Raw genomic sequence first — 27,229 nt, forward strand, 5'->3', positions numbered from 1 at the left:
AGTCCAAAGGCCGTGTCACATTTGTTTAATCTCTTGAAACAATGAGAAAAGAAACATCTGAGGATCTCTGGGAGCTAATAAAAGCTCCAAAATGTGCGGTAACTTCAGGCATGTCCTCTCAGGGCTTTAAAAGTAATCAGCAAAATTCTGGTAATCAACCCGAAAAGCAAAAGGAGGCCAGCATAGGGAAGCCAGGAACGGTGAAATGTGATCATTTTTTATTTTTTTTTAGTTTAAATCAAGCTGAGTGGTGGATGAGCTGCAGGAGGGAGATGTGGAATAACAGATGGTATGCAAAAAAAAAAAAAAAAAAAAACATATATTACCACTGCTCAACATGTGTTTCAGTTTAATGTCTGTCTTCATGTGTTTTTCTCAATAAAAATTTTAATTTGTTTTAAAGCATGACTCTGAACAGACACACTCCAAGGATATACAGTACAGCAAATGGTTTTACTTGTGTTATTCACTGAGATCTTTGGAGTTTTTGCTCTAAATGAAGCACACGGTTGCTCCATTCCCATTCCAACAACGTTCATGTACGCTGTGCCATCTAGGAGTGTCACATCAAACTGCATGAGGAACTTTTCATAACGTTAGCTAGATCTCCAGTTCAGTTTTTTTTCCACGCGGGTACTCACTGAGACAAAGAGGTTTTTTTTTTTTCTTTTCGCGTCGGCAGATGGGAGCTAAAACGAGGAGGAGTTTGCAGACTTGTTCAGATCCGGAGAACAAATGAGACGAAGGCGGTCAGGAGAGGCAGGGAGGAGATGAAGGCAGGAGAGGAGCAAAGGCGCTACTGAAGGAGGGGAGGATGAGTGACAGCGATGAGCGTCTGTGGGGTAACGGCGCATGTTTGGATTGTGTCTCTCGCGCTCGTCGCTCTCTCGGAGGAGAAGATCCGAGAGATGTGAAACTCAGCTGGATGGAGCACAGTGACAGCAACACAAGAAACTCTTGAATGACATCCAAGGCGTTTGAAAAACACCGTTTTCGAGTTCTTTCAATTTGTCTAATCATTGCCAAATTATGCACTGGATGCAAAATCCAGCAAAGCAGCGTATACGATCACAGCACGAGATGAGAGGCGTGAGGAAAATATCCCCTCGAAGCACCCATCGCCACGCTATGAGAAAGTTATTAAAAGCCGCGCTGCTGCTCTGTTTACAAGAGAAACATCCTGTCATGAGTCAGAAGAAGCGATCCAGTCAGAGAGTTATGTAAAATTAAAGCGTGAGTCACTGCCTGTGGAAATTTGTTGCCGCTTGCCCTTTGTAGGACGCACATTTAACATAAATGCCCCGAACTCGCGAATGGAGAGAGATCTGAGTCGCTGTCGCAGAGGTGTGGAGGCTCATGCACTCCGACAGATCTGACTCGCTGCCAACAACAGTAGATCCACCTGTCTGTTTCTCTCCATCAGGCACTCATACAGAGCACACGTTAAGCAGAGGCACCTTCATGTAATTGCCCCTCAGGGTGGAATATGCTGAGCTGTTAGAACGCCCCTTAGCTGGGCCTGAGTTAGTGACAGCAGCCGGGATTAGCGTCCACACACTGGCCCGGCTTCATATGCCGTGATTCAGTGTTGAGACGCATCCACGAGATGGGAATTCAATAGTGAGACACCTCTGACAGCTGCACAAGTGCAAAGTGCAAGAATTTTGATACAAAGGTAGTGACAGTGCTCCGAATCTTGTCTGGAAAGACGGTTGCATTTTCAATTAAACACAATTAAAAATTACGATCGAAACCGTGTAACAGTGTTAAACAAATTATTAGTTTGTTACAGTTGGTGACTAAAAATAAGGATGTCCTTTATCAGGCTTCATTATACACTTGATCCTATTTGACTTTTAGATTCATACTGTATATGCTTGTTGTGTGGAGGTTTGGTAAAATACTGTGTAAAATTACAAATCCAGAAACAGAGTTTACAAAACAACTTACATCCTTAAGCAACAAAAAGTTCTATTTAAGTTGTATAAATAGTTAAATCCATACTATTCATATATAAATATAAAAAAATAAAAATTTTCTCCATCGTGTTTTTACTCCTGTTTTTAACGTTTCCGCGCGCAACGCTGCTCTAACAGTGCAAATTCAAAATTTCCCATTGAGGAATCAATGAAGGATCATCATATCACATCATATTGGAAAGTATGGTTTTGTGTCATATTGTGAGGTGTCATATCAGACCATACTATCCTGTATCGTATCGTATCGTATCGTATCGTATCGCATTGTGCTGTATTGTGAGGTATCGTATCGTACCATACCGTCCTGTATCATACTGTATCGTATCGTATCGTATCGTATCACAGCGTATCGTATCGTCCTGTATCGTCCCGTATCCCTGTACTGTTTTGTATAGTATCGGATCGTGCTGTAACATATAGTATCGCAATGTATCGTACTGTATTGTAATATCATCATATCGTATTGCGCTGTATCTTCCTGCATTGTATCGTATAGTATCGCATAGTATTGTACTGTAATTTTATTGTATCGTATCATGCTGTGTTGTACTGTATTGAATCGTATTGTGCTGCATCGTATCATATTGTATCGCATCACAATGTACTGTACTCTACTGTATCGTATTGTACTACATTTAGTTGTATTATACTGTGTCAACTCATATCGTACCGTGCCACGTCACAACCTTTAATGTAGAAATACACAAACACAATCATACACGCTAAGAATATTTTTTGCTTATGCACATTAAGTATTAAGTACTAAGTATGTCACTTTGAATGTCATTTGTTTCAGTCACCAATGCTCTGGCAATCTAAAGAACAGCTCCTTTGTTATATTGAATGTGTTCACATGGACACCCAGAAACCCATGACTACCTTCCCTTGTTATTACAGTGTTTCATCATCTTAACTAGCTGCAGGTGCCATTACTCAAGCAAAGCTGTGGCGTGCAGGCGTTTCCAAAGAAACAACAACAGTCTACAGAGAAATGGTAGTGTTGGTGTTTGAGTGACAGCACAGCAAATTTGGGATTTTTCACATTATTCAGAAAAAAGAGCCCAATTAATCAAATTAATTTGAGTGTTTGTTTGGTTTGAATTCTGAGGGTGGTATGAATCAGGGCATCAAGGAATACACAAGAGCCATGTAGGAGAGCAACTCTTCTTTCGAGCGACGCCAGTAAACATGAATTTCTTGAAAAGAACCTATTCATCTCATAGATAAGAGAATCAATCGTCTGAGCCTCTCCCGACCTGAATAGTGTGCTCATTCCAAGTGATCGACATTTCATATTCAATAACAATCATCTCCTCCTCCGCCTGTGCGCCCTCTCCAACCTCGCCGTGGGCGGCCACTCCATTCCAACATGGCTGGCAGGCGGGTTGCTGTGTGTGATAGGGGAGCCATCTGTTAGCAGGCAGATTAGGTCTGCTTCCTCTGCTCTCCTGTCCAGGTCCAGCTCTGGCCCGGCCAGCTTTGTAATCTGTGTACGGTGAACTAATGGGCTTTCCAAGTCGAGGGCCAATGTACACCTGCGTCTCTTCTTATTTGCTCTGAGTGGATGGTAACTAGGTTCATGTCAGCGACTCCAGACAGAGATGAGTAGACGTTCCCGAAATGGAAATAAGCTTCTGCGTCAGTGAGCCATGTGACCCGAAGACGGGGGACGCGCAGGAAAATGAAAACTGATGGAGAGAACTGAACAGAACTTGACTTTTATTCTCATATTTCGTGTTGACTAATATGCACGGCATTACAGGAAGTGGGCACTGGTCTAATTAGAAGTGGGGTTTCTAAGCAGTCTTGCACACAATTTTGGATTTATGCTTATTTCTCTGCACTGAACTAGACCTATCATTCTGATCTTACAATTCAACAAATCCTCAGATGTACAACGGCGCGGTTGTAGATGAATCTATTTCGAAATTAGACACACAAGATACGCAATCTAAGACTTGTGCAAACTGTTTCTATTTTTACTTGGAAAACAATGTATTTCACATTAAAACATGGCAACTAATGGTCAATCAGGTTAAGGACTAAAATCTGTTTTTAGTACAGCTTTACAACCGAACTCCTTGGTAATAACTCCTTGTATTTTGTATTTTTGCTGCCTTTTATGTTTGGCAAGGCTATACACCTAAACTCTGTTCACGGGAAATTGTGGGAAATTGTCAAAAGTGAAAAAATGGAGCACAACACCCTTAACAATGCAGGAAGACTTTTCTAGGAACCTTTTCCCAATTACTCTTTCTACTCACACTCACTACTCCTATGACTCCAATATATAATAGATGTAACATTGTTCACTGCAGCATGTATGTGCGTGTTTAAATGTTTTTTTTTTTTTTTTGTCTAAGTACAAAGACATTTCCAAAGTGCTCTACACGTTGAATGACATGTGCGTGTTTTGGACTGTTTGACAACTGGTTGTGTTTCCCACACTCCATTACGTCATTCCTTCAACAGAATAATTTTAATTTTACCTGGGCGTTTGAATGCAGCGCTTGCCACAGCTTAAACTCAAATCTCTTTGACAAATCTCGGCTGGGCTGAGTACATGGCTGTCTAACTTTCTTCAGCTTGTCTTGGAACACTCCAACTGATCAAAGACCTGAGTTTCGCGTCTTAAGAAAGTATGGCAGCTGAGAACCTTGAAAAGGAATTGGGATTGAAAATCTCTTCCTTCTTTAGGCGACAAATTATCGCTTGCGTGCGTTGTTGTCACATTGAAATTCAGCTAACAAGATCTTTTGTTTTCGACGGCACGGTGAGGATTACCCAGTGACATTTCTGACTTTCATCTTCTGTCAAGCAACTTCCTCTTTTGAACTCTTCCTAACCTAATCTGTGTGTTCCTTCTTCAGCTGTTCTTGCTAAACAAGGGGGCCTTGGATCAAACCTGTCCCCCGACACCCCTAGTCTCTCTTGTCTTTACGTCGCAATTAAACAGCAGGAGCCAAGGGGCGACTTAGGACTTGCTATAAAATCCCGTGCCTTCTCCTAACAGCTTAGAGAAGAAAAGAAGCTAGGACGTTCTTGTGAGCTCTTTAATTACAGTACTGCGGCTCGACAAACAATGTGCCGTAGGAGGAGGAGGGCACGAGCTCGCAGGGAGCTGTGAGTTTGATGGTGTTTTTGTGTTGCTGTTGCCTTTAGGGCTTATCTGGGTGGAAGTACAAGACTGTGTGTGTACGAACCAGGCGCAGCTCAAACACCAAACGTAACAAAGCGTGGCGGGCAGGATGGAACGCTACGTATTATTGATGCATGGGCAGAAATAACAGTGTGCGCATGGATGCGTTGCAGGTCTCAAGGAGAGTGAGGAAAATGAGTGCTTCTGGTGTGTGTGCTTTCCAGTCTGATAAGGCTCTGGGGAAAGGGCATATTCTGTCGGTGGCCAAACATGACAAACTGCGCAAGAGCTACTATGGGCTAAGAAACACAACTGCGAGTGCTTGTTTCTTGTGATAATCAAATATCGATTGCCGCGGCTGGCTTATCAATCAACACCGAGTATGGGTCACTCACAGCACCAAAATTTTAACAGGACTCAACAAGCCTCAGAGGGATGTTAACGTTTTATTACGTTACGTCTGCTCTTCACTTGCCGGCCTGCAGCATCACACCCTCTCTGCTCTCCACAGTTCAGCTCTGTCAATTAGTTACCCATGAATTATTGTCTCATTTAAAGACGTAGTCAAATGAATGAAGTTCTGCTGGAAGTGCGGTGAGGTAGATCTCTGTCAAAATCCTTACATCTTACAGTTTGAACACCACCCTGTCCTTGAACCAACAAGTCACTGGATACATTTTATTAAATATCAATGCAAATGCAGGGAGATTGAATTGAGAGTGTCCATCAGCTACAGATTGGCTTTGCTCCACCACCAGATTTGTCTAGACTGTAAGCACATCCTCACCTCAGCGTATGCTTGCTGGAGTCTCGTTGCCAAAGTCTTACTCTTTTAATAACCTACAATAAATACTGTTATTCCCTTGCATCTTACTGAACTCAAGCTGGAGACACACAGCTTTGGGTAATTTTTTTCATGTAAACCTTCAGAGTAACATATTTGGTGGTGACGAATAGGGAGAGGGGAGTTACCAAATTGTTGCACTGGTAACTAAAGCTAATCTACTGTAATTTGGGTCTTGAGTAAGGTCAATTCATATATTGATCAGTTCATATATTGCAAAGTGGGTCTGAAAGAGTATGTCACAGTTGGTGACCAAAGCAGAAGATGGCAGTGTTATTCTGTCTTAGCAGGCTGCCTTCAGCACCTTTGCATTTCTGTAATCCTTGAACTGCACATTTTGCAACGCAGCTACAAATGTGTGGACTCCAGCGCTACACCGATAACACCACCAGAAGGTATTTTCTCCGACTCCACCGACCCAACCTTCTCTACAGCTACAAGTGTTCCCACGGGCTATGTCGCACTCTCTATGTCTACAAAACTGACCTTCATCTGTAAAACCAGAAAAGGTCCTTTTTTTAATACAGAAAACTGACAGATATTATTTCTCAGTATGCATCCTAATATTGTCATAATGCAACTAGACCTTGCAGGCAAGGTTTTTCAGTCTCCACCTTTGCATTTCTATACCTCTAGTACTCTATGCAAAGCAGTAAATTAGTTTTCTCCGAGCACTGCACCAATTACATCATCACAAGGTGTTTTCTCTGACTCTGCAGAATGAAGCTCCTCTGCAGCTGCAGCTGTTTTGTACTAAACTGGCCTTCGTTTGTAAAACCAGAGGAGGTCCTCTCCTCTCTTCAACTGTTGCTGTTGACATTGGGAACCTGTTGATAACCAAGGCAGGTATGCAACTGAATCCTAGCCAGTAAGTTCACAACTGCAATTTCTGTAGGTTGGCAAGGCAACCCAGCATAAACCAGACACTTTGGCAGGTGAGCAACCATCACCCTGCATTCTAACGTAAGTCTTCTAGCTTCTAGCAACTGAAGGACCAAAACTTAAACCCATTAAAGAAGATCTTTACTTTTATTTGAATTTTGCAGCAGCCACATAAAGGTTATAAAACTAGCATTTGCTGACAATATACTTTAAATGTTAAAGTATGCAGCTCTTTAACACTAAGCAGAGGCCCGGTTTGCTTTGAAAATTAAGATATACACGAATACTCTGGGTACCTCAACAGCTATCTCTCCTTCTACTATACTCAAGCTATGAGCAGTGTGTCCAGTAAATTATTGTATCTTTCCAGACAGAGGTGGATCCTCCTCTGTCACCTAGGACACCATACTGTATACTGGACACACGAGCGGCCAGCAGCTCTTTTTGAATATTATGACCCACAGAGAGGTATGTCACAAGTTGTCATGTCCGCCTTGATGTAGCCAATGACAGGGCTGGTACATGGTCCCTCAGGGCCAGCACTGTACGTGAGGGTAATGGCCAATCAGGTGGCAGACAGTGGGTGGTGGTTATGTGGTGGTGACACAGTCTGGGATTTTTTTATTTTTTTTATTTCTTATTTATTTTATTTTTTTGTTGGCAGCCAGTGGATGAAGCCTGCGAAATGTATCTGTCACTTCCACTGGCAGTGCTGCCATGTTAGCGCATCAATCACTGCCAGAGCCCAGAATGTGGACGCCGGCCCGGGAACAATGTGTTCGTTAACACAAGTGCCAGGGTGTGTATGTGTGTTTGAGGACGAACCCCCGGCCTTCTGTTTTCAAACGGGCTTAAGGTAGCCCGGCGAGGAGGAGGAGGAATGTGAGTACTAACAGTTTATACGTCTGCTGATCCGGGTTCAGATGGCTCGGATTTTTTGCCAGGCGGACAAATATCAACAAGGAATTCAAATCGGAGCCTCGAGATGGAAAGTTTACGCCACATCCTGACAAACTTCGTAAAACTTGCTGACCTGTAAACACGCGCCAGTATAAACCGTGTAATCTCCAGTCACCATCAGCTGAGGCGGGCGGCACTGTCTCGTCTGCATCATCAGCCTCGGCTCCTTTTTCCATCTGGGCTGACGATTTCTGACTTAGAGAGCTACATTTAAATCTGATACTGAAATACAGGGTTAGAGTTGCGATGACCAGAGATTACACACACCGTTTCCTCTTATAGGATTTACGATACTTAAAAAGACAGACCTATTCGCTACAGTAAGCGCAAGATCCCTGCTGTATGGCGCATCTATCCACACTGACGATCGATGACAGACTGTTTGTGTGCTTTCTGGTCGCCTTCGGAATAAAATGCATTTTCCGTTAGCTATACCACAAAACTCGGATGCTTATTGCGTGACAGTAATTCCTGTAAAAGCGCCAGCTGGCTTTCTGTCAGGCTGTGAAGTGATAGTCTGCTCTACACCTGAGCACTGAATCCTGGCTAATAACTTTGGGCCGTCAATATTTACTGACACTGGACTCACACTAAATACACTAAATGTTCATATTATAATTATGTTGCCTTACTATGCAACTGGGGAGGGCTGTCACTCAAAGTGTGGAGTGGATTCAACTCTTCACCGATTGGTTGATTGAAATCAGAGCCGAGGTAACAACAGAAATGCCTACTTCTCACCACGAGGAGATTTTTGAAGTAGTGCTGCAAACGTATTTGAATAAATTTTTTCTCCAGTCCTCCAGTTTGCAGACGATTAACAACTGTTCATGAAGATCGAGTATAACACCACTTCAGTTGTGTCACTCAGTGAAGTGACCAGCAATTGCTAGTTTAGAGCTGGTCTTTGAACAATGTGAGCAACGACAGTATCTAACAATATGGCACTGGCAAAAGTGCATCGACAAAATGGTTGCAGTGGCAACTCGGCGAATAGGCCTGGGTTTCATAAAACCCTCAAACCGAACCAAAAATCGAATTTTAAAGTATTTTCCTGCATCTTCTTATATTGAAATCTCACTGAGGTCTCGCGAGATTGGTGTCACGCAACAAATCTCACGAGGCCGCGCAACGAGATTAGTCCACGTGTCAGGGAGATCCAAAACATGACGGAAGATACAACCCTGAGGGCACCGTCAGGACAGAGACAGAGAAGAACTGCACAGGAAAAGCCATATTCAAGATGTGAAACTAGAGGTAAAATGAAAGCCCTAAAAGTGAACCTGCACACGATAAAGACTGATGATTGATTAATGACTAAGTGCTACAGGTCATGCGCTGACTGCGGTCATGAAGAATGAAAGAAAAAGCTGACGACATTTACCTAATTGTAATAGGCATGACTTCACTGATCTGCCCTAATAACTGTCCTACCTCTGTGTGAACAAGCCTTTCTTCCACATGCTTTCTGCAACCCTGTGAGTTCTTTGCCGGGTTCCTGTACTGCATCTCTTTTATAATGTGGCAGCATTAGGGCAATTAGGAAGGTCAAATTCCTCTGACTACTTGGTGAACTTTAAAAGGGCGAACTGCAAGTTTGCCCTTTTTCTGCCTCGTTTCTTAACAACCCAGATTAATGAACGGAGAAAAAACTTGCAGTGTCATAAATCCAGTAGGAAATTAATGCACAGCACCTAAGAAGTGGAGCACCCACGTATTCAGATTCACTTAAGCGGGCCTGAAAATAGCCCGGGCTGCACAACAAACATCCCCACCCAGAGTCATGATGAATGCTGCGAGCTTCTTCACAGGACCTGATTAGGCTGCCAAGGACTGAAGGTGGGGAGGGGGGCAGATGACAGATATGAGCTACGCCAAAGGCAAGGGGACATCCCTCCTCCTCCTCCTCCTCCACCACCCGTACACCCTATGACATTTTCCCCACAGGGCCAGAACCAGACCAAATCGTCCGCACATTAATGCCGCTATTAGTCCTGTGATTAGGATGAGGGATGGCTGGATGCCTAATGAGCGAATCAGTCCGCATAGCGATGAGCTTCCTTAATGTGCGTATGCGGTCTAATGATCAGCGGAGGACCCCCGCGGCCCTGATTGACAAGAGGTTGAGATTGCACAAGAGGCTTGGGAGTGTCATCAGTGCAGGGATGGGAGAGGCGGGAAGGGGGTTGATGCCCTATTCATACGCGGGGTGAACACCTGCATGTGCGCACAAACACGCACAATCCTGAGAAACGCTAATGATATGATTAGGATCTGTATTTAAATGAAAGAATTGCATGTGGTGGTATCAAGATAAGGACGAGCGCGCCGAGTTGAACGAGTGGGTCGCTATAAGAAAAGGCTTACGATTTATTTATTTATTGAAACATCAACGTGTGCACTGGAAACTCAATCTGGGCTGATTAAGCTGCAATAGAGACTGATGGAAGGGAAGGGGAGAGGAGCGCGGAACTGCGGGATCACATGTGGAAGGTGGCGGACGACGCAAACGGCAGGGACGCGCGAGTTTCGCGATACCCCGGGAGCGCGAGTTGTAGCTATGAACTGCACTCCTTTAATGAAAGTCGGTGAGTCAGAAAATCGCACGTAAATCTGCCCGAGTCCAAAGCTGGCTGGCTGGGGAAAGCCAAAACACACAGACACAGTCGAGACGGCATATTAAGCGCAGATCGGCTGACCTACATTCCACCGCTGCGGAGGAATTCAATCCACCTACAGGTTCACAAATCATAGCAAGTGCCATTACAGAGGAGAGGAAGTCCAATGAAAGATACGGTGAAATTATACAGCTAATATCTTCTGCTGCTAAGCCCGATTAGTCATGAGAAGCAAGATATTACTATTGTCACAAGGTATTAAATGTCAGTTTTTAGAATAGCTTTATGAAACTGAACCCTGTAGTTTCCGTAGGTAAAGTGCACAAGGACGAAAATTTGAGCTCTTCCAAGTTCAGTGCCTAAATTAGTGAGATTTGAGTACAATCACTGGAGAAACGTATGATGATGATGTGAGCTAAGGGGAGTTGAAGGAAAAAAAAATATGTAATTTTGTACTGCCACATGTCTTTGAGTTGATGTACCAGTGCACAACAAATAAACCAATACGAGTGTCTTCTTGAAAAGAGAACTGTGTATATAGAGCAGGGAATGTGTGTTATACATAGATATTTCATGTTTTGACACAGTGGTGCATACTTTAATGACAAATTGGATTCGGGGAACTCACTCCGCCTCACTAACTGGTCTACTGGCATTAATGTTTTAGCGGGAAACAAATTGGAGTCCTTCGGCACTAACGAGGAACTAAAGTTGTCACACCTCACAAAATTTCAGACTTCGTGACCGGAGAGTCTGTTGGGGCCCTAGGCAAAGATTTCCACACTAAACTTGGTCACGGAAAGAAGAGTTGGAAACACTGGCCTGCTAGCTAAGTTAAACATTAACCGTCAAAGAAAGAACAAATGAAATAATGTGATGCTACTGAAAGTTATTCAGATGTCTCTTCCACATAGTTAAGGCCAGATTAGCAGCATTTAGTTTGCTATTTGGCGTTATTAGGTGGGGTGATATGGTAGTATGAGCAGATGTGCATCACCCACATATGTTCCTTATAAAACCTAAACCCCATCAGTCAATTAGAACTTTGATTAGCGGTGAAACGTCCTCAAGAAAACTCAACAGGTCCAAGGTTACCTTTGATTTTGTGGAGAACTTTTGGATCAAATAAACTAGGCTGCCTAGAGTCATGCAGGGACCTTGAGGCTGACATCAAACAGTGTGGTATGACATGGAAACAACTGGAAAAGAAGGCACAGGATAGAGGACTCTGGCAGACTGTGATCAATGGCCTACGCTCCACGAAGGAGTGCTAGGCGAAGAAGAAGAAGAAGAAGAAGAAGAAGCCTAGAGTCATCAGAAAGTAGAGATATGGGCTGCGACACATCAAACCTGCTGCCTTGGCCTTCTACAAGGCCCCAGGAAGACAGCTTCTTCTTTTTTTCTAGAAGCCGAGACAACTTGTCCATGTACTCATTCACGTAAGTTACTTGTTCACTATATCAGTACTTTTTCCCAAAAGATTATCCCAACTTCAATTCAGCACAGAGAAGGAAACAACCTCTCCCTATGTGCATCAAAAGTGAATGTGTGCTTCTTTTTGTTGGGCAACTGACAATAGGTGCCCAAATAGGACAATCGTAAAAGTAAGCTGTATCTCAATCCGAAAAAAAATTTGAAATGCTTCAAGTTTGTTTTCAACATTGCTTTGTCGTCATTTGAAACAAATAGCGTGCTTGGAGGTTTGTCCTACTGTAAACATCCGGTGCCAGAGGATGTGCAAGCGTCTTATTACTCAAACAGGGAGATTATTTTCATTCCTATATTTAACGTTCCCACTGATTTCTCTCCCTAGTCAGCTGTTGATTGGTTCACACTATAGAGAGATGTTAACACCTGAGGATACGTACAGAGCATCTGACATGGTATGAAACTTTGTTAATTATAACATCTTTTTCTAGGTGGGTTTGTATTTTGTTTTAGATTATCCAGTTTTAGATATGCATGTTTAGATATAGATGTTTTACATGCCTTGTTTTTACAGATACTTTATTGTGTTCATAGATCTTTACCATTTACCATTGACCAGTCTAGTAGAATTATAGGCTTAAAACTACATGACAATTTGACACCCACACTTCCCCAAATCTGACTGGTATACATCCAATCAGGCATAACATTATGATCACCTGCCTAATATTGTATAGGTCTCCCTTGTGCCTCCAAAACAGGTCTTCTGATCAGAGAATGGACATGGGAGGGCTTTGGGTCCTATGGGTTGAGGGGAGGGGCCTCTGTGGATCATCCCACTGATACTTGATCAATTTGGGATCTAGTGAATTTGGAGGCCAGGTCAACACCTTGTGCTGTTTTTCATGTTTTATGAGTTGTTCCTAAACCGTTTTTGTGTGTGTGTCTGTGTCAGGCTGCATCCTGCTGGGGATGGCTGCTGCCATCAGAGTGTCATTGCTATGGGGTGGTGGTGCCTGGTCTGGTCTCGGTGGGTGGTACATGTCTAAGTAACATCCACACGAATGCCAGGTCCAAACGTTTCCCAGCAGAACACTGAATTGTCTCAAGATGGTCAGTGTTACTTACTTTACAGGTCAGTGGTCTTAATGTTGTGGCTGATCAGTGTATACTGTATGTATGTGGATACACAGTATGGGATTAGTTGGCCTGATGCCACATAACCAAGTGCATTTGGCAGGTGTCCATATGTATGTAGGGTTAGTTTTTAAAATATCATTTGCAGTGTGTATGGTCCTGATGAAGGTCACAAACTGAAATGCATCAGTCTAATAAAGTTGTTAATGTCTATCTGTGTTATCACTCCAAACTTGCACTGCCACCATTATTTAATTTTTTTTTTTAAATGACTCAACCATGGCCTAAAGCCGATGCCAGCCTAAGTTGTGTCAGTGTTAGTTTTAGGCCAGGAGAGGTGTATTTGTCTTGAGAGGAAGACAAACTTGGTGTGATCTTAGAGGACAGAGCGCCCCGGGGTGGAGAATCTGGTAGGTTTGTAACTCACTTGGCACTCGGTTGATGGCTCTCAGGGGTCTCAGCACGCGAACCGTCCTCACTGCTGAAAAACTGACGTTCTGCAGGTTGAGGGAGTACTCCAGCATCCTGAAACATATGGAGGGAAAGAAAGAAGATACGTGTAAGCCCGAAAATAACAAGCCTGCTGCCTTCATTGCTCCTGCAGCTCATAAAGCGAGAACATGCTTCACCATCTGGGAATAAAAATACAATAAATGTAAAGACAATATTATGTAGCCAATTATACACTGCATGTATTACATGCTCTCCCACTCTCAGTGAGTAAGTGGTAATTAATCTTCTAATTTTACATTCTTGCCTTTGGAGATGACTGCAACGCATAGCTGTTCTGGCAAACAACGTGCTTTCATTGCGAGGCACGCTGGACTGTGACTAAAAGGCCAGGAAGTTCGAAAAAAAAAAAAAAAAAAAAACACCACGCAAAAGCACTGCACTGCGTCTGTTTGTGCTTGCCGCAGCATACACGCAATGTTTGTGTGCCTGTCGGCCTGACAAACACCCGCATACGTTCACATGCACCCTCCTCACGCAATCAACCTTCAAGGGAGCCAGTGACACGTGTGAATCCCCTTTGAGACGTCAAGTGCGGGTGAACCGCTCGTCACCGAGAGGCGGACGCGGCGTTGCGCGCTACATAAAAGAGCACCATCGGATCAGTCAGCCTTTTAACCTTGAGACGTCGCACACTCTGAAGAGGCCCTCCAGCAGCTCTCCAGAGGCTCTTTCAGGCTGCGATGGGAGGTCGGAAGGACAGTACTTAGATGAGAGAGCAAGAATGTGGAGGAAGGAAAAAAAAAAAGAAAAAAACCAAGGCCTGAAAAAACGTTTTTCTTGTTTCTTGATCAGTGTTTACCGTCGTCCCTTCTCACACTCACTCTCTCTGCTTGTGTGTGTGTGTGTGTGAGCAGATGCTGAGCACATGTGCCGTTTGGAGGAGCGTGCAGATGAAGGAATTCCCTCCTCTCACTGACTCCAAGTCTGTCTGTCTGACAAATTCACAACACATGTCGGACAGCGTATGTGTGTGAGAGCATGTGTGTGTGTGTGTGTGTGTGCGTCACCTTCGGTACAAGAAATTCCCTTAATGAACCTATGAACGTTCTCCTCAAACAGGTGTCCAAGTTCAAGCGTTTCTGGCTTGTGGCGCCACGGCAGAATTAAACCGAGAATACGCGCAAATGCAGATGCAAACCCGGAGCTGACAGATGGCTTGCAGGCCCGAGAGAGAAGGTCAACGGGTAAACAGTTAACAGCGGAGAAACGCGACGTCAACGCTGTCTTGCGTTGCTGGAAGCAAGCACATCACATCAGCATCTCTAATCATCCACAATGGCAGCCACGGACATCCAGGTCAAAAGGAATCAGTCGGCACTTTTTTGAAAAAGTAACTTAAAGGGAAAAAAAAGGGTATGAAGAGACAAAGACATACCTCGTTAAAAACTATCAGTGGTAAATCACATTAAAGGAAGGCTCCTCCAATATAACATGTTAATTCAGAAGTCAAACAATATTATTCAGCCTGTAATTGGTTGCATAATGTGGCTCTGGAGGAGCTTTGTCAAGCACAGGAAACTTACTCTTAAGTGGTCTCTGTTATTTACACAGGAAGCGCTGAAGGAAAATATACTGTTGAGCTACATTATGGGAAGTGTGGGATCCAGGTTCAAGGAGCTCTGCTGTATCAACTTTAGTCGGTCTCTTATTGATCTCACAACTTTGTCCAACGCTGAGTGCCTCCAGAGCGCCTTGAGTTCAGTTTGTTTAAGGTCACTGTACAACAGATTTGTTCTCCAGTTACAGTACAAGGATGCAATTGTTATCCTACTCAGAGGGATGATGACGTGTAAGAGCCAAAGCTCAAGTGATAGGTCAATCAACAGAGGATGAATTAACTACACTGCAATAACCGATGATTACTCTGGAACAAGTTTGAGTTAGACATTTGGAGATGTGAACAAATCAAAGAATAGCTGGTCTCAGCTTTTTCCAGTGCTCAGTGAAGACTCAACCAGTCACAGGTGTTTAGTTCCTGCTCTTGGCGCTACATTTGAGAAGGTTCTCAGTCATCCAGGCCATAGTATATCCAAAAATACAAGTTGAAACAAAGGCAACTGGACTAGAGTTGCTTGAAGACCTTTGTAGAGTTTCTTGAAGACCTTTGTAGCGTTTCTTGAAGACCTTTGTAGCGTTTCTTAAAGACCAAAATGAACGCTACTCTGGTATTCATTGAAGGAAAACTGGAACAAAACGGATTCCTCCAACTACAATTAAGTATCTGGTTGTTAACAAACCCTAGCCTGATGGGCAACACCCAGAGATGTTCCCATTTACACCCAAGCTGTCCACCACTGTTTTACAACTGAAGAAGCTACTTGGATTAGTGGTGAAACAGCATCTTCAAGAAACTCTACAAGAGCAAATGCCCTTGTTGCAGCTTGTTCTTTGTATGTTCCCAGTACTGCGTAACCCTAAAGTCAACGAACAGCGCTTCAACGGTGATTCGGAGACAATGTAGCTTTGCCACTCGCAGTGTGAACGTAGCATTAGCACGCCAAAGACAGAACAATGACCACCCAAAAAGGCGACAAGCAGGGCTGAGAGCAAAGCAGTATTTTGTTTTCTTCTTTTTTTCACATACGTAGTACAAAACCTTGTCGTTGCATACGCCCGACATGTAGTTCCACAAGTATTGATCAGTTTCTTGCTGCTAACCACTTCTATGATGTTGACAGGACAGTAGTTTAAGGCTCTATTAGCATGACGATGACTTCAAGGTCTTCAGCATCGAGAAACCTGATGTCAACACCATAGAGTTCGTTTTGGGTCACATGAAAAGACCTGGAGATAGAACACAGTTGTCCAACATGCTGAGGCTACTGCATTTACCTTGAAGAAGTAGCTGCTGTTTTAAAGGCAAAAAGTGGTCATACAATATGAGGACACGCATGCATCTTCATCTTCTTTTACTTGCCGTGTCTAAAATATGTGGATCTGATTAGTTAGGTCACAATAACAAAATGATCCAAACAGAAAATGACTTCTATGAACAGAAGGTCAGACTGAATAATGAAGTGAAAGCAAAATACCAATAAAATTTGATTAAGAGGGTTTGTCATGATTGCAGTGTTGACTAGTGCAGTCTCTACGGAAGATTTATGGCAACATTATGAGGGTAGATCTTGTGTTTGAGTGCCACAGACAAGCTCCAAACCTCCAGGGAAATATAATACAAATATTAGGGTAATGTTTCGTCAGACAGAGTTACATAAACAAACTTAAAGCGGATGATGAATGATGTCTGCTGAAAAATCGCCTATGCAAAAACACTTGCTGCTTTTGATGAGAGCCAGGTGACGTTCGGTGCGCTCAGTGAAAACTGACCCATCTCCCCTCATCTGGAATGAAGACGCAGCTGAGGAGAAATGGAGTGTATCAAACAAACGATGGAAACAGCAGGAAGTCGTGCGCTGTTTTCGTCAGAGTCCGTGCCAGTGGCGATGATGCTGATACGGGGAAGGGCAACGGGAGGAGGACGCAGAAAATGAGAAGCAGAGAGGAGAGGACGGAGGACGGGGGAGGCCCCAACCTTGGAGGGAGCTTGCGTGAGGAGAATTCCCAAACTAAACAGATTTATGCGCGGGGGAGGGAGGCGAGCATGAATAACAGTTTCACGTCATGTCATACACGCTCGGATATGATACTTGTGTGCATCGTTGTATGGCAAGACCCTCGCAAGGACACACTCGCAGAAGAATGCAATGAGATTCATCTAAGTCAGGGCCGGGGAAAACATCCAAAGACACAATCTGTCCACACATAAACACACACACACGTATCTGTGCATGTATACATCTCACTTCTTAGTTTGTCTTTTCTTATCGCGGAGGCAGAATGTGTGTGTTTGTGCCAAAAGGGCCAGGCACATGAAGAATAGTATACACACAACATTCCAGCTAAACCTCCTCCAAAACAAAGGCAGCAGTGGTTTAAAAATTGGTTGTACTCACACATGCACACTTGACATACTGCCACCCAGAAAGACCTATAATAGGAAGAGTATGCAAGGCAGCTCTGGAATGTTGGACAGTGTTGAATTGTTATCCCATCCTGTGTCCTCACCTAACCTTTATCAGTCTACCTTCCTACCTGCATCTATCCGTCTTCTGTCTTAAGTCTGTCTTAATCTTCTGTAGCCACTTTTCCCATATCTCACAGATTAATAAGAAGGAGTAGTTTACTGAAAGATAGAATTGCTAAATCAGGGCTTAATCAATAGTGAGCAAGACATAAAGGGAACCTCACCACTCTCTATTGTTTCATCATTTTTATTACTGGAGTTTCATCTGAGTATTTTTATGCAAATCAAGACAGATGGGCCGAGAAAAGCTGAATGGAATTGACAAATTTTGATGGAGTCAACTCGGTTTCCGGGCTCGATTCGAAGCTGGGGAGTTGGTTTGTTTTATCAGTGAAGAAATTCAGCCATAAATAATGTCAAAAACAGGCTACACTTGCTGAATAACCGATGAGGATGTGCTGGGGCTTTCTCGCTGAAGAATGGGTTTGGGTTTTAAATGTTTTATGCAAAACAGACACTATGTGCGCCCACTGCCATACCCATTTATCACTACATGCACTGCACATAGATGGTTAGGTCTGTTTATCTGTCATAGCACCAAGGTGAGTTTAGCCTCGTAGAATGAAGATTGGGCATTAGACAGGATTTGTTTGCTAAAGCGCTCAATGGTAAAGCAATCTCATGTTGTGTGACAGTTGTTTGACTGTACTGATGTGGACATGTGAGGTCTAAATGTACTGTAGTTGTTCAATACAGCAATACATATACCGTATATGTATTACATTTCAGCCTTTAATTAGCTTGGTGATTAGAGAACGATAGTTAGCTAAATTAGCCTCATAAGTTTAGCAAAGGAAAAAAAACTGCAGGGGTTGGTGGAGCTCACAACGAAGCTAAAAGTACAGTAAATACTACTTGTGTGTCAGACATGAATGCTAACACCTAACACAAATGCTTTCTAAATGAATTGTTTGGTATCAACTAGTCGGTGAATTCAAGGAGCATTTAGTAGCTAAAATGTTTCTCGCAAGTTGGTGGAGACCACAACAGAGCTAAAATGAAAATGAATCTCACTTATGTTTGGCACTGGCAACCAGTAACATCCCTCCAAAGGAATGCTAACATCCAACACAGACACTGTACTTAGGGGAATGTTTGGTAGCAACTAGCTGAAAGCACTTAGCAGCTAAAGATGTTTCTCGGAAGTCGGTGGAGAGCAGTAGCACCACGCCAAAAGAATGCTTGCGCCTAACGCGGATGTTTTACTGATTGGACTGTTTCATAGCAACTGGAAGGGCAACACAAGGAACAGTTAGCAGCTCAAGATTTTCTTCATGAATGCTTTGGGGCCACAAGAGAGCTAAAAACAAAACAGATAGGTAATGGTTACGTTTCGCCAGTGTGACAACCGGACGGACACACACACATCTTTTACCTTGTGGATTGTTTGGTAGCAACTTTGTAGGGAATACAACGAGTAGAGGACTGATCTAGTTGACTGAATTTCATTTATGCCTTGTGCAGTGTGAAAACAAGTGACATCCCTCCAAAAGAATGCTAACAACAAAAATCTTCTGCTTAGGCGAATGTTTAGTAGAAACTAGTTAGTGAATACAAGAAGCATTTGGGAGAGGCTTTTAAGATTACAATCTTAAGATCTTAAAAAAATTTCTAGGTAGTTGGTAGTGACCATAACAGAGCTAAAATTAGAGTAAATAGTGCATATATTTGCCTGTGTAACAGCCGGTAACACCACTCTAAAGGCGTCCTAATACCTAACAAAAACTTGGTAACAACTAGCTGGAAAATACTTTAGTAGCTCAAGATTTTTCCTCAGGAGTTGGTGGAGACCACAACAAAGCTAAAGTGAGAGTGAATTTCACTTATGCTTGCCATTGTGAAAACCTGTAGTGCATCTCTAAAGGAATGCTAACAGCTAACAGAAACCTTGTACTTAGTGGATTCTTTGGTAACAACTAGCTGATGCATTCAAGGAACACTCTGCAGCTGGAGACCACAACAGAGCTAAAAATAGAGTAAACAGTGGTTACATTTGCGAGCGTGACAACCAGTAACATCTCTCCAAAAGAATGCTAACACCTAACACAAACCTTGTACTTTAGTGTGGTAGCAACTAGCTCAGTAGTTGGCGGAGACTGCAACAGAGGAGACTGAATTCCACTCATGTTTACCAGTGTAGACAGCTAGTAACACCAATTCAGTGGAATGTTAATGTTTACAACGCTAATGTTGAGATGTAAATGGCCATTACTTTGCTTACATATTAGCCCCATCAACTGCAAACCATAATATGCAAAATACTGCTGTTTAGCCTTACATTCGGGAGACTGAAGACACTGCTAGCATAGCTTAAAGCCTTAAACCAGGCTTTTATCTCATGCATGTTCTTTAAAAGAACGAGCTTTGACATTTGCCCAAGTCTAATTTATGTCATGACGCTTTCATGAAACAACACTAAAACTGAAATTTTCTTTGTATCATTAAAATAGTAAATATACATTGTAAGCATTATCATTAATCATTAATTCTTTTTGTCCTCTTCCTCTCACACTCACACAATGCACACAGTGAGCAACAAATTGCTTTCCTGTGGGATAAGATCAAAATGTGAAATGTTTCTGGGGCTATTTCAACTTATTAAACATTTGCATAAAAAAATTAATACCCGTGGAGTGAGAGCATTCATACATGGCATACTGATACAGAAGCACTGAATAATGCATTCAGGAAGCAATTATTTCCTGTTTTGGGGGCGAGTTAATTCCTGATCTCTGTTGTCACACCACAGTGACTGAAGCTGTTTTACCTGTATAACCCCACTGCGATTATTATATAAGATAATGGCTTTGTTATTAGCTCACTGGATTACACCGCTTTACCGCTTGTGCTCCATTACAGTCCGTCCTGTCATTTACGTATTATGAAGCAACCAGTCATCTGCACTCTGATATTCCTTTAGTCACATATTGTTTGCTTTCTATTCGCCTCCACTTCAGTGACAGGCAAGCTGTCACACTGGATGTTCCTCAGCAAATGAAATATGAGTGATGGATAGCTCGGGTGGATGGATAGAGTGTGTCTCTGTGTGTGTGTTTAGAGTCCCAACCAACCTTTATGTAATAAAAACGCTGTTTTCTATTCAAGTTGCTGCATAGACGACTAATAACGATGAGTCTAATAGCATTAAAGTAAGTGCATGTAGTGTCATTAGGCAGAAATGTAGAGAGGAGAAACTGCAGAGAACAGACAGATGGAGTGTTTTCATGCTGAATCAGATTGAAATCCTTTCATCACTAAGACTTGCTGCCATCATCCCACTCTGCTGCTTATCTAAATGTTAACCAACTTACTCTTTAAAGAAATGGTTGCTGAACAAACATCTCTTTTTCTCAGAATCTGTGATGGAAATCTCCTTTATCCCAACCCTCAACAGGGCAGCGATCTCAGCTACAGAAGTGCGCAGAGATAGGCAATAAATGTGTTGCTCATGGATACTTCAGAGTTCATATATGCAAAGTGGAAATGTAACTTTTAGACAGCATTGTCACACCTCTTTAACTTTCTGTTAAGAGCCCAATGGGAAAAGAGGTTATATAAGATATGAGCAATAAAAGGAGTATGAATTTAATACGGTGTACAATAAAAATAATGGGACATGCTTATAAATCCTCCCTCAACAAAACACATTATTTTATTATTGGAACAATGTGCACCGCGCAGAAACACCTGCAAAATGTTTCAGGCGCCTTGTCTTTCCCGCGTAGAAAATAACCCAACTCAGACCCAGCTCGGACAAAATCAAACTCAGCAAAGCAATTTTCTTGTGAAATAGTTAATGCCTGAGGGATTTTCTATTCCGTTATCCCCCAACCCACAAAAAAAAAAAAAAAAAAAGAATTTAAATACCATTTTCTTGATAAGTGCTTGGTGTCCAACTGATACCCTGGCCACTTCACGCAATCAATCAAGAACTTTTTATTTAATCCGCATGAACATGAATATGCAGCCAGAATGAAAAATCTAGATTATCCTGCGGCACAACATAACGATGAGCTGCGTGCGTGCACCAAGGGTAGAAGGGATAGAAGTTACTGAACCATTAGAGGGACCGACTGACTAACAACCTGCTGCAAAGAGAAACCTAATGCATTTTTAATTTGGGTGGCCAGATATTTCCAGATTTGAAAGAACAAATATATTTTAACAACTTTATAACAACTTTCATAATTACACTTAGATAATTACACAGGTGTAAACAGTCTGTTTTTGTAGTTTCCACCCAACCAAGACCAGGAGAGGTTGAATCTGTTGAACTGGCTGCGAGAGATCCGTCTGATTGGCTGTTCAGCTGGCTGAACCAGTGCACAAAAAGAGAAACTGAAGTGATCAAAGTAGGCAAACAACTTGTCAAGAGGGTATACACAGACGGCTGTTCTTATTTTACAGTTTTATGTCATGTGACTGTTCCAATACCCAACTCCTCTGAGGGTTTGTAGCTCTTCCGAGCTTCCTATCTAACTCCAGCACCTCTGGTTTCCAGTTTTGAATTGGGAATACAGACTCCTGCCACATGTTGGTATGGAGACTTATCTCCTCTCACACAGGCACAGAGCAACTAGAAGCCCATGCAAGCTGCCAATTGTTGATTTTGTTCCAGACACAAGGTACATGAGGCAATGTTACAGTCAGCCTTTGTTGCCGGACATTTTCAACATCGGTTCAATGCACCAAGCACGTTTTTTATTTACTTTGATTAACTCAAAAACACAATTTAAAGTGGCGTTCCACCAATTGTATTCAACGATCTATATTTGAAAAAAGTATGTATTAAGACTTTTGTGTATAGACAGGGAACGGTGTGAGGTGTGAACTGCCTCGACCAATGTCATTTCAGCATGGGCTGGAGATTAAGACTATAAATTTGAAAATGAAACTAATCTGAGTGCATAGAGAGAGGGTAGCTGCCCCGGTCCATGTTAGCCGCTAGTGGCATAACACAGCAGAAACTCTGTGGGTGGGTGCAGTTGCCAAGTTTTGACAAGGAAGACGAACGTAGTAGGCAATATTATGAAAATGGTCCTGCGGCACCTTTTGAACGATTATGAACCTGACAATGTTTTACGACTGCAGCACTAAATAGGTGGAGTACGCCACAACAGCACATTTAAATATGATCTATCGCTCTCAGCCATAGTGTAGGTGATAGTTTTCCGCTACAACTGGTGCTACTTGAGGTGTCCCTTCAGCTACTATAATTACCTTAACTAAATACCACAATGAGGATGCTCCCTGGCAGCAATGTATTCAAGTCTGACCCAAGCATGGTGTAAATGTACCTGTATATAGTAAATTATGTAGTAAATACTATTACTTAGCTTCTACACAACAAACAAAACATGTATTTGTAGCCTACCCTTTGGTCAGTGAAACACATTTTTGTCCTCTTTTTGTTCCTTAAAGCTGCAAAATCCAATCTTGTAAATTAGAGGCTCCAGCTCCGAGTCTAAACACAAAGCCCACAATCACCTTATGAGTAAACTGCAGATTGCTTGTGTAGTTTTTCTATCCTTTCACTGACAGTGATTTTCACTGGAGCAGAGACGGCCCAGTTTGATTTAGTATCGACATTCTCTGATTATTCACCTGCCGAAATCCAGAGAAAAGAAGAGAAGGCTAAAAATGATGAATTATTGCCGAGAGCTCTCAGCTATTAAAATTTATGAGCGGTAGCAGGTGGGCTTTGCTGACTTTTTTCCCTCCAAGTTTTACCTCCCAGGCCGGCATGTATTACTCTGCCACTGCATCGGGACTGCTTGCTGGGTGGTCAAATAGCTTTAAAAACCCACTGAGCACATCTTTTTGATGTCAGAAATTGCATCTATAACTCTAATAAACTGAAACAGTAAACTGAGATTTCATCCATGGTGGTTTTCTCCATTTCTAGGGAAATGGGCAATATTTTAATATTAATGGCAATGGCTGAACTGAAAATGTTTTATATGTCCGATACATGGACCACATGTTCTTGAGTGTTAATTCAGTGTAGTTTCACATAAACTGAGTTGAACATCATGAACTAGATCTTACATAGAGTTGCTGGTAAACAGTGTAACCGTTGTATAGCTAATTAAGCTAACATTTGTTTGTGAGAATAAAGAATAGACAACATCAAACAGGTCCAACATATGGAATGTCGTCCACATATCTGACTTAAAACTTCAGAACTGCTGTTTAATGAGCATGTAAATCTTGAGGCTACTGACTAAATACAGTATGTATGAATAACAGTCAGTTAGGCAGGGGCGATCCTAGGTTTTGGAGGGCCTCCAAGTCCAAACTAGCAAAACCTGTTAAAGGTTAAATAGAAGGGGGATCGTAGCAGGGATTGTGGAGTGTTGTTGATACATTGTAGAGCCTTCACAGGTTTAAGGAGGTTTATGGCTACTATGGCATAATATGTCAAAAACTAGCCATCTGGGGGGCCCCTTTCTCAGTTCGCCTGTCCTGATGTAAAGAGTTTTCCTACACTTTTTGCATGATTGTGACAGTATATACTGTACGCTAAAACATATAATTCTCATAGTAACTAAAATGGACATAAATAAACACTTACACAATTTACACCTGTCTCGCACCTCTAAGACTACACCCTTGCTAGCGATGGTGTCGATAGGACAGCTCAACTTGTGTTTTCAAGGAACCGCTTTCTGAATTATACACATCTTTACAAGCTAAAATATTTCTTAGGTCAAAATCGTGTTACCCCATTGGATAAATCATCAATTCCGGACTGGCTAATAGCTAAGAGGAACTTAAAATAAACTTTATGTTTCCAAATTTATGATGGCTTTAAAAATGCATGGTGCATTAACATACGACTTTTACTTCCTTCTAAGAGTGTTTACTTTGTGTGTACACCCAGAGTTTCCCACCAATGGCTAATGAAAGCAGAATTGAATTGAATTTAATTTAGGAAAACGGAGTGAACCAACAGAGGCTGCAGTAGGATCTTCCTTATTACTGCCACTTTATGTTGGTCTATAACACAGGCGCAGTCTTACGTGCCAATTTTTCCCTGTCAAGCTTTAAATCATCTGAGCTCAACCTTTTTTTTCATCTCTACTTCAGTATGTCATCCCCCCCGCCTCCATCTGACTGATAATCTACGGCCGATCTGCTGACCCACTTGTAGAAGGGAAATAATCTAGCTAATGGAGGGGAACCCTTGTGGATAAGGACACCCAGAACAAGAATACAGCGAGTCCAATCCTGTAGCTGCTTAGGGAAAGCTCACAGTGAGACAAAGGAGGAGGAGGAGGAGGAGGAGGAGGAGGAGGCTGGGAGAACCGCAGCTGGACTCCTGACAGTGGACAGTTTGTTTAATGGCCATTGTTGTTTATGGATGCTGCATCCTTGACTGTGTCCTCTGGATTAAAACATTGGTGACTCTCTCATCTCACTTTCACTTCCCCTCTCTGCCTTTGTCAGTGATTTTTTTTAAATACTCTAATTTGTCGTCTGTCAGAGAGTGACAATGAAAACTGATGTAAGTTTTATGCCTGTGTGATAAATACTCTGGAGTCTGGACGTGTTTATCTGTGCATAGCATGCAGACTGGAGACTGATGGACACCATAATTTAGGCCTAATATTATAATTCTTATATGTAATGTCTATTTTGTACATTTCTAAATGAACAGAAATTAACAGACGACAATACGTGAGTTTTGGGGGAAACTGTCTGGAATTAGAGAGAACTGTTCCACATGTCGGTGGTGTAAGGGTTGGACCTGACCCCGCACATCAACTAGGTTCCAGGTTTGGACACGTTGGCATGTTGCATGTTTTCTACAGGTGCTCCGGCTTCTTCTGCAGTCTAGAGACACACTTGTTAGGTTAACTGGCGATTCTACATTGGTTGTAGGTGTGCATGTAAGTGTGAATTGCTGTCTATCTCTTCGACTGGCGACCTGTCCACGGTGTACCCAGCCTCTTGCCTGATGACAGCGGGGATAGGCTCCCCCGCAGATCACTTTGTCCTCTAGAGCGTCTCTAAGGTTACAGATAACAAATTAATCTTTGAGTTAATACTTAGCCAACATGCACTATTTGTGCAACTCTGGCAGTGGCCTGGGTTGCCATATATGGTTGGTGTCTGTTTTGTTCTCACTGAAGTGGCCAAGTTTGGTAAGCTTGGCTAACCATATGCTGCAAGCCTATTGTACCAGCTGTAAATAAGACGCGTTTTAAAACCAAGAGAAACAAATACGTTATAGCAAGTTATATTCACACCAGATCCCTTAGTTTTCTCCTTTTCATTTGTAAAAAGGACCACATGGCCAGAAATGGGGCCCAACACAATCTCCATTTTACCACAGACTGTGTAAACATGGACAGCGTGTCCCCACTTCCTTGCATTGGCTAAATTAACGCTATTTTACTGGTTATACAGGCAGCGTATAACCAGTCGCGTTATCGATGAACTAACTGCACTTTATTCAGACTCACTTGCGTTTTTTTTTAATTAATACTACACTCTGCTTCACCTCCACCAGTTACAAGGAAATGTTGGATTATCCACTGTACTTATTTCAAAAAAATGTTTTACAACTCTCTCCCGCAGTTGGCAACTGGTAGTCGCCATTATGTCACATCCTGTTTCTATAGCGTCAAATAACTAAAGCGAAAAATTGACACTTGAACATTCATCAGCGTTATATTAATTACCTAAAATTACAGAAACCATCCTTGAAAAAAAATAATTATTCGATGTGTATTTTAGTATTTTAGTTTGGCCCAAGCCCCACCCACTAACATGGAGGGGGTGGAGCTTATGACCTATACTGCAGCCAGTCACCAGGGGGAGCTCTACTTGCTTTGGCTTCACTTTTGAGGAGCTGTACCGCCATCCATCTTTATACTGTCCATGCTTTTTACTCACTGCATGCATGTATAGCTATACAATCAAATATGTCCATTTTATTATATAAATTGTATTTCCTTCTAGGTAAAGAGCAGTACTGGTAACTTAATTTCTATGTTCTTACTGGTTTTAAAATCATTTATATAAAAAGCTGCACTGTTTGCAGACTGTAACTCCATCTTTTCTGGAATCTCTTCAATGGAGGTGCTCAGTGCAAAGCAAACCTATACAGCCGGCTGAAATAAATTGGTATTATCTTAAAACAACACCTAGCGGCTATTTATACAAGCTATTTTTCATAAAGTATCAGTAAAAATGTGTCTTATTACTCATATAGTTACAGATGCTGCCTGGTATTTAGGCCAGGGAGTCAATCTGCCCAATTCAGCTCAGCAGGACATGCTCTGTCTGAACTACACTTTAACTAAGTCCACTGTAATCAAAACACTGTCAAAGTGTGACATTAAGCCTGCAGCACGGACATGAGACGAATATAGATTTTTTTTTTCCTTCTCATTTTCTCGCAAAAGGGTTTATTCAATGTCCAGCTAAGAAACTAATTAAGGTACATAACAGCGAGCTCCCTCATTCATTGCTCTCTGATATTTTATTCTTTTAGTCTCTTCTAACTCCTGGCCTCGCCTCAGTCTCCATCACTGTCTACCTCTTTCGTTCCTCTAGACATCTTTAGCCGCCTCGCTCTGCCTCCGTCGCCTTTTCTTTTCCGTCCCCACACTCCTCCTTCCCTCCGCTGTCTCCCAC

General features: G+C 42.4%; 1 protein-coding gene across 1 annotated transcript in view; it reads right to left on the reverse strand.

Annotated features, from left to right (window-relative positions):
• Positions 1–27,229, reverse strand: part of cacna1g (calcium channel, voltage-dependent, T type, alpha 1G subunit) — a gene marked incomplete at its 5' end in the record, with an annotated part of 270,616 nt that overhangs the window by 126,041 nt on the left and 117,346 nt on the right. Inside the window, 1 exon segment of the mRNA XM_084566892.1 lies at positions 13,415–13,512. Coding sequence (XP_084423018.1) covers positions 13,415–13,512 — 98 coding nt within the window.

The sequence above is a fragment of the Chelon labrosus genome (genome assembly GCF_963514085.1).
Source record: "Chelon labrosus genome assembly, chromosome: 19".
Classification (NCBI taxonomy): Eukaryota; Metazoa; Chordata; class Actinopteri; order Mugiliformes; family Mugilidae; genus Chelon; species Chelon labrosus.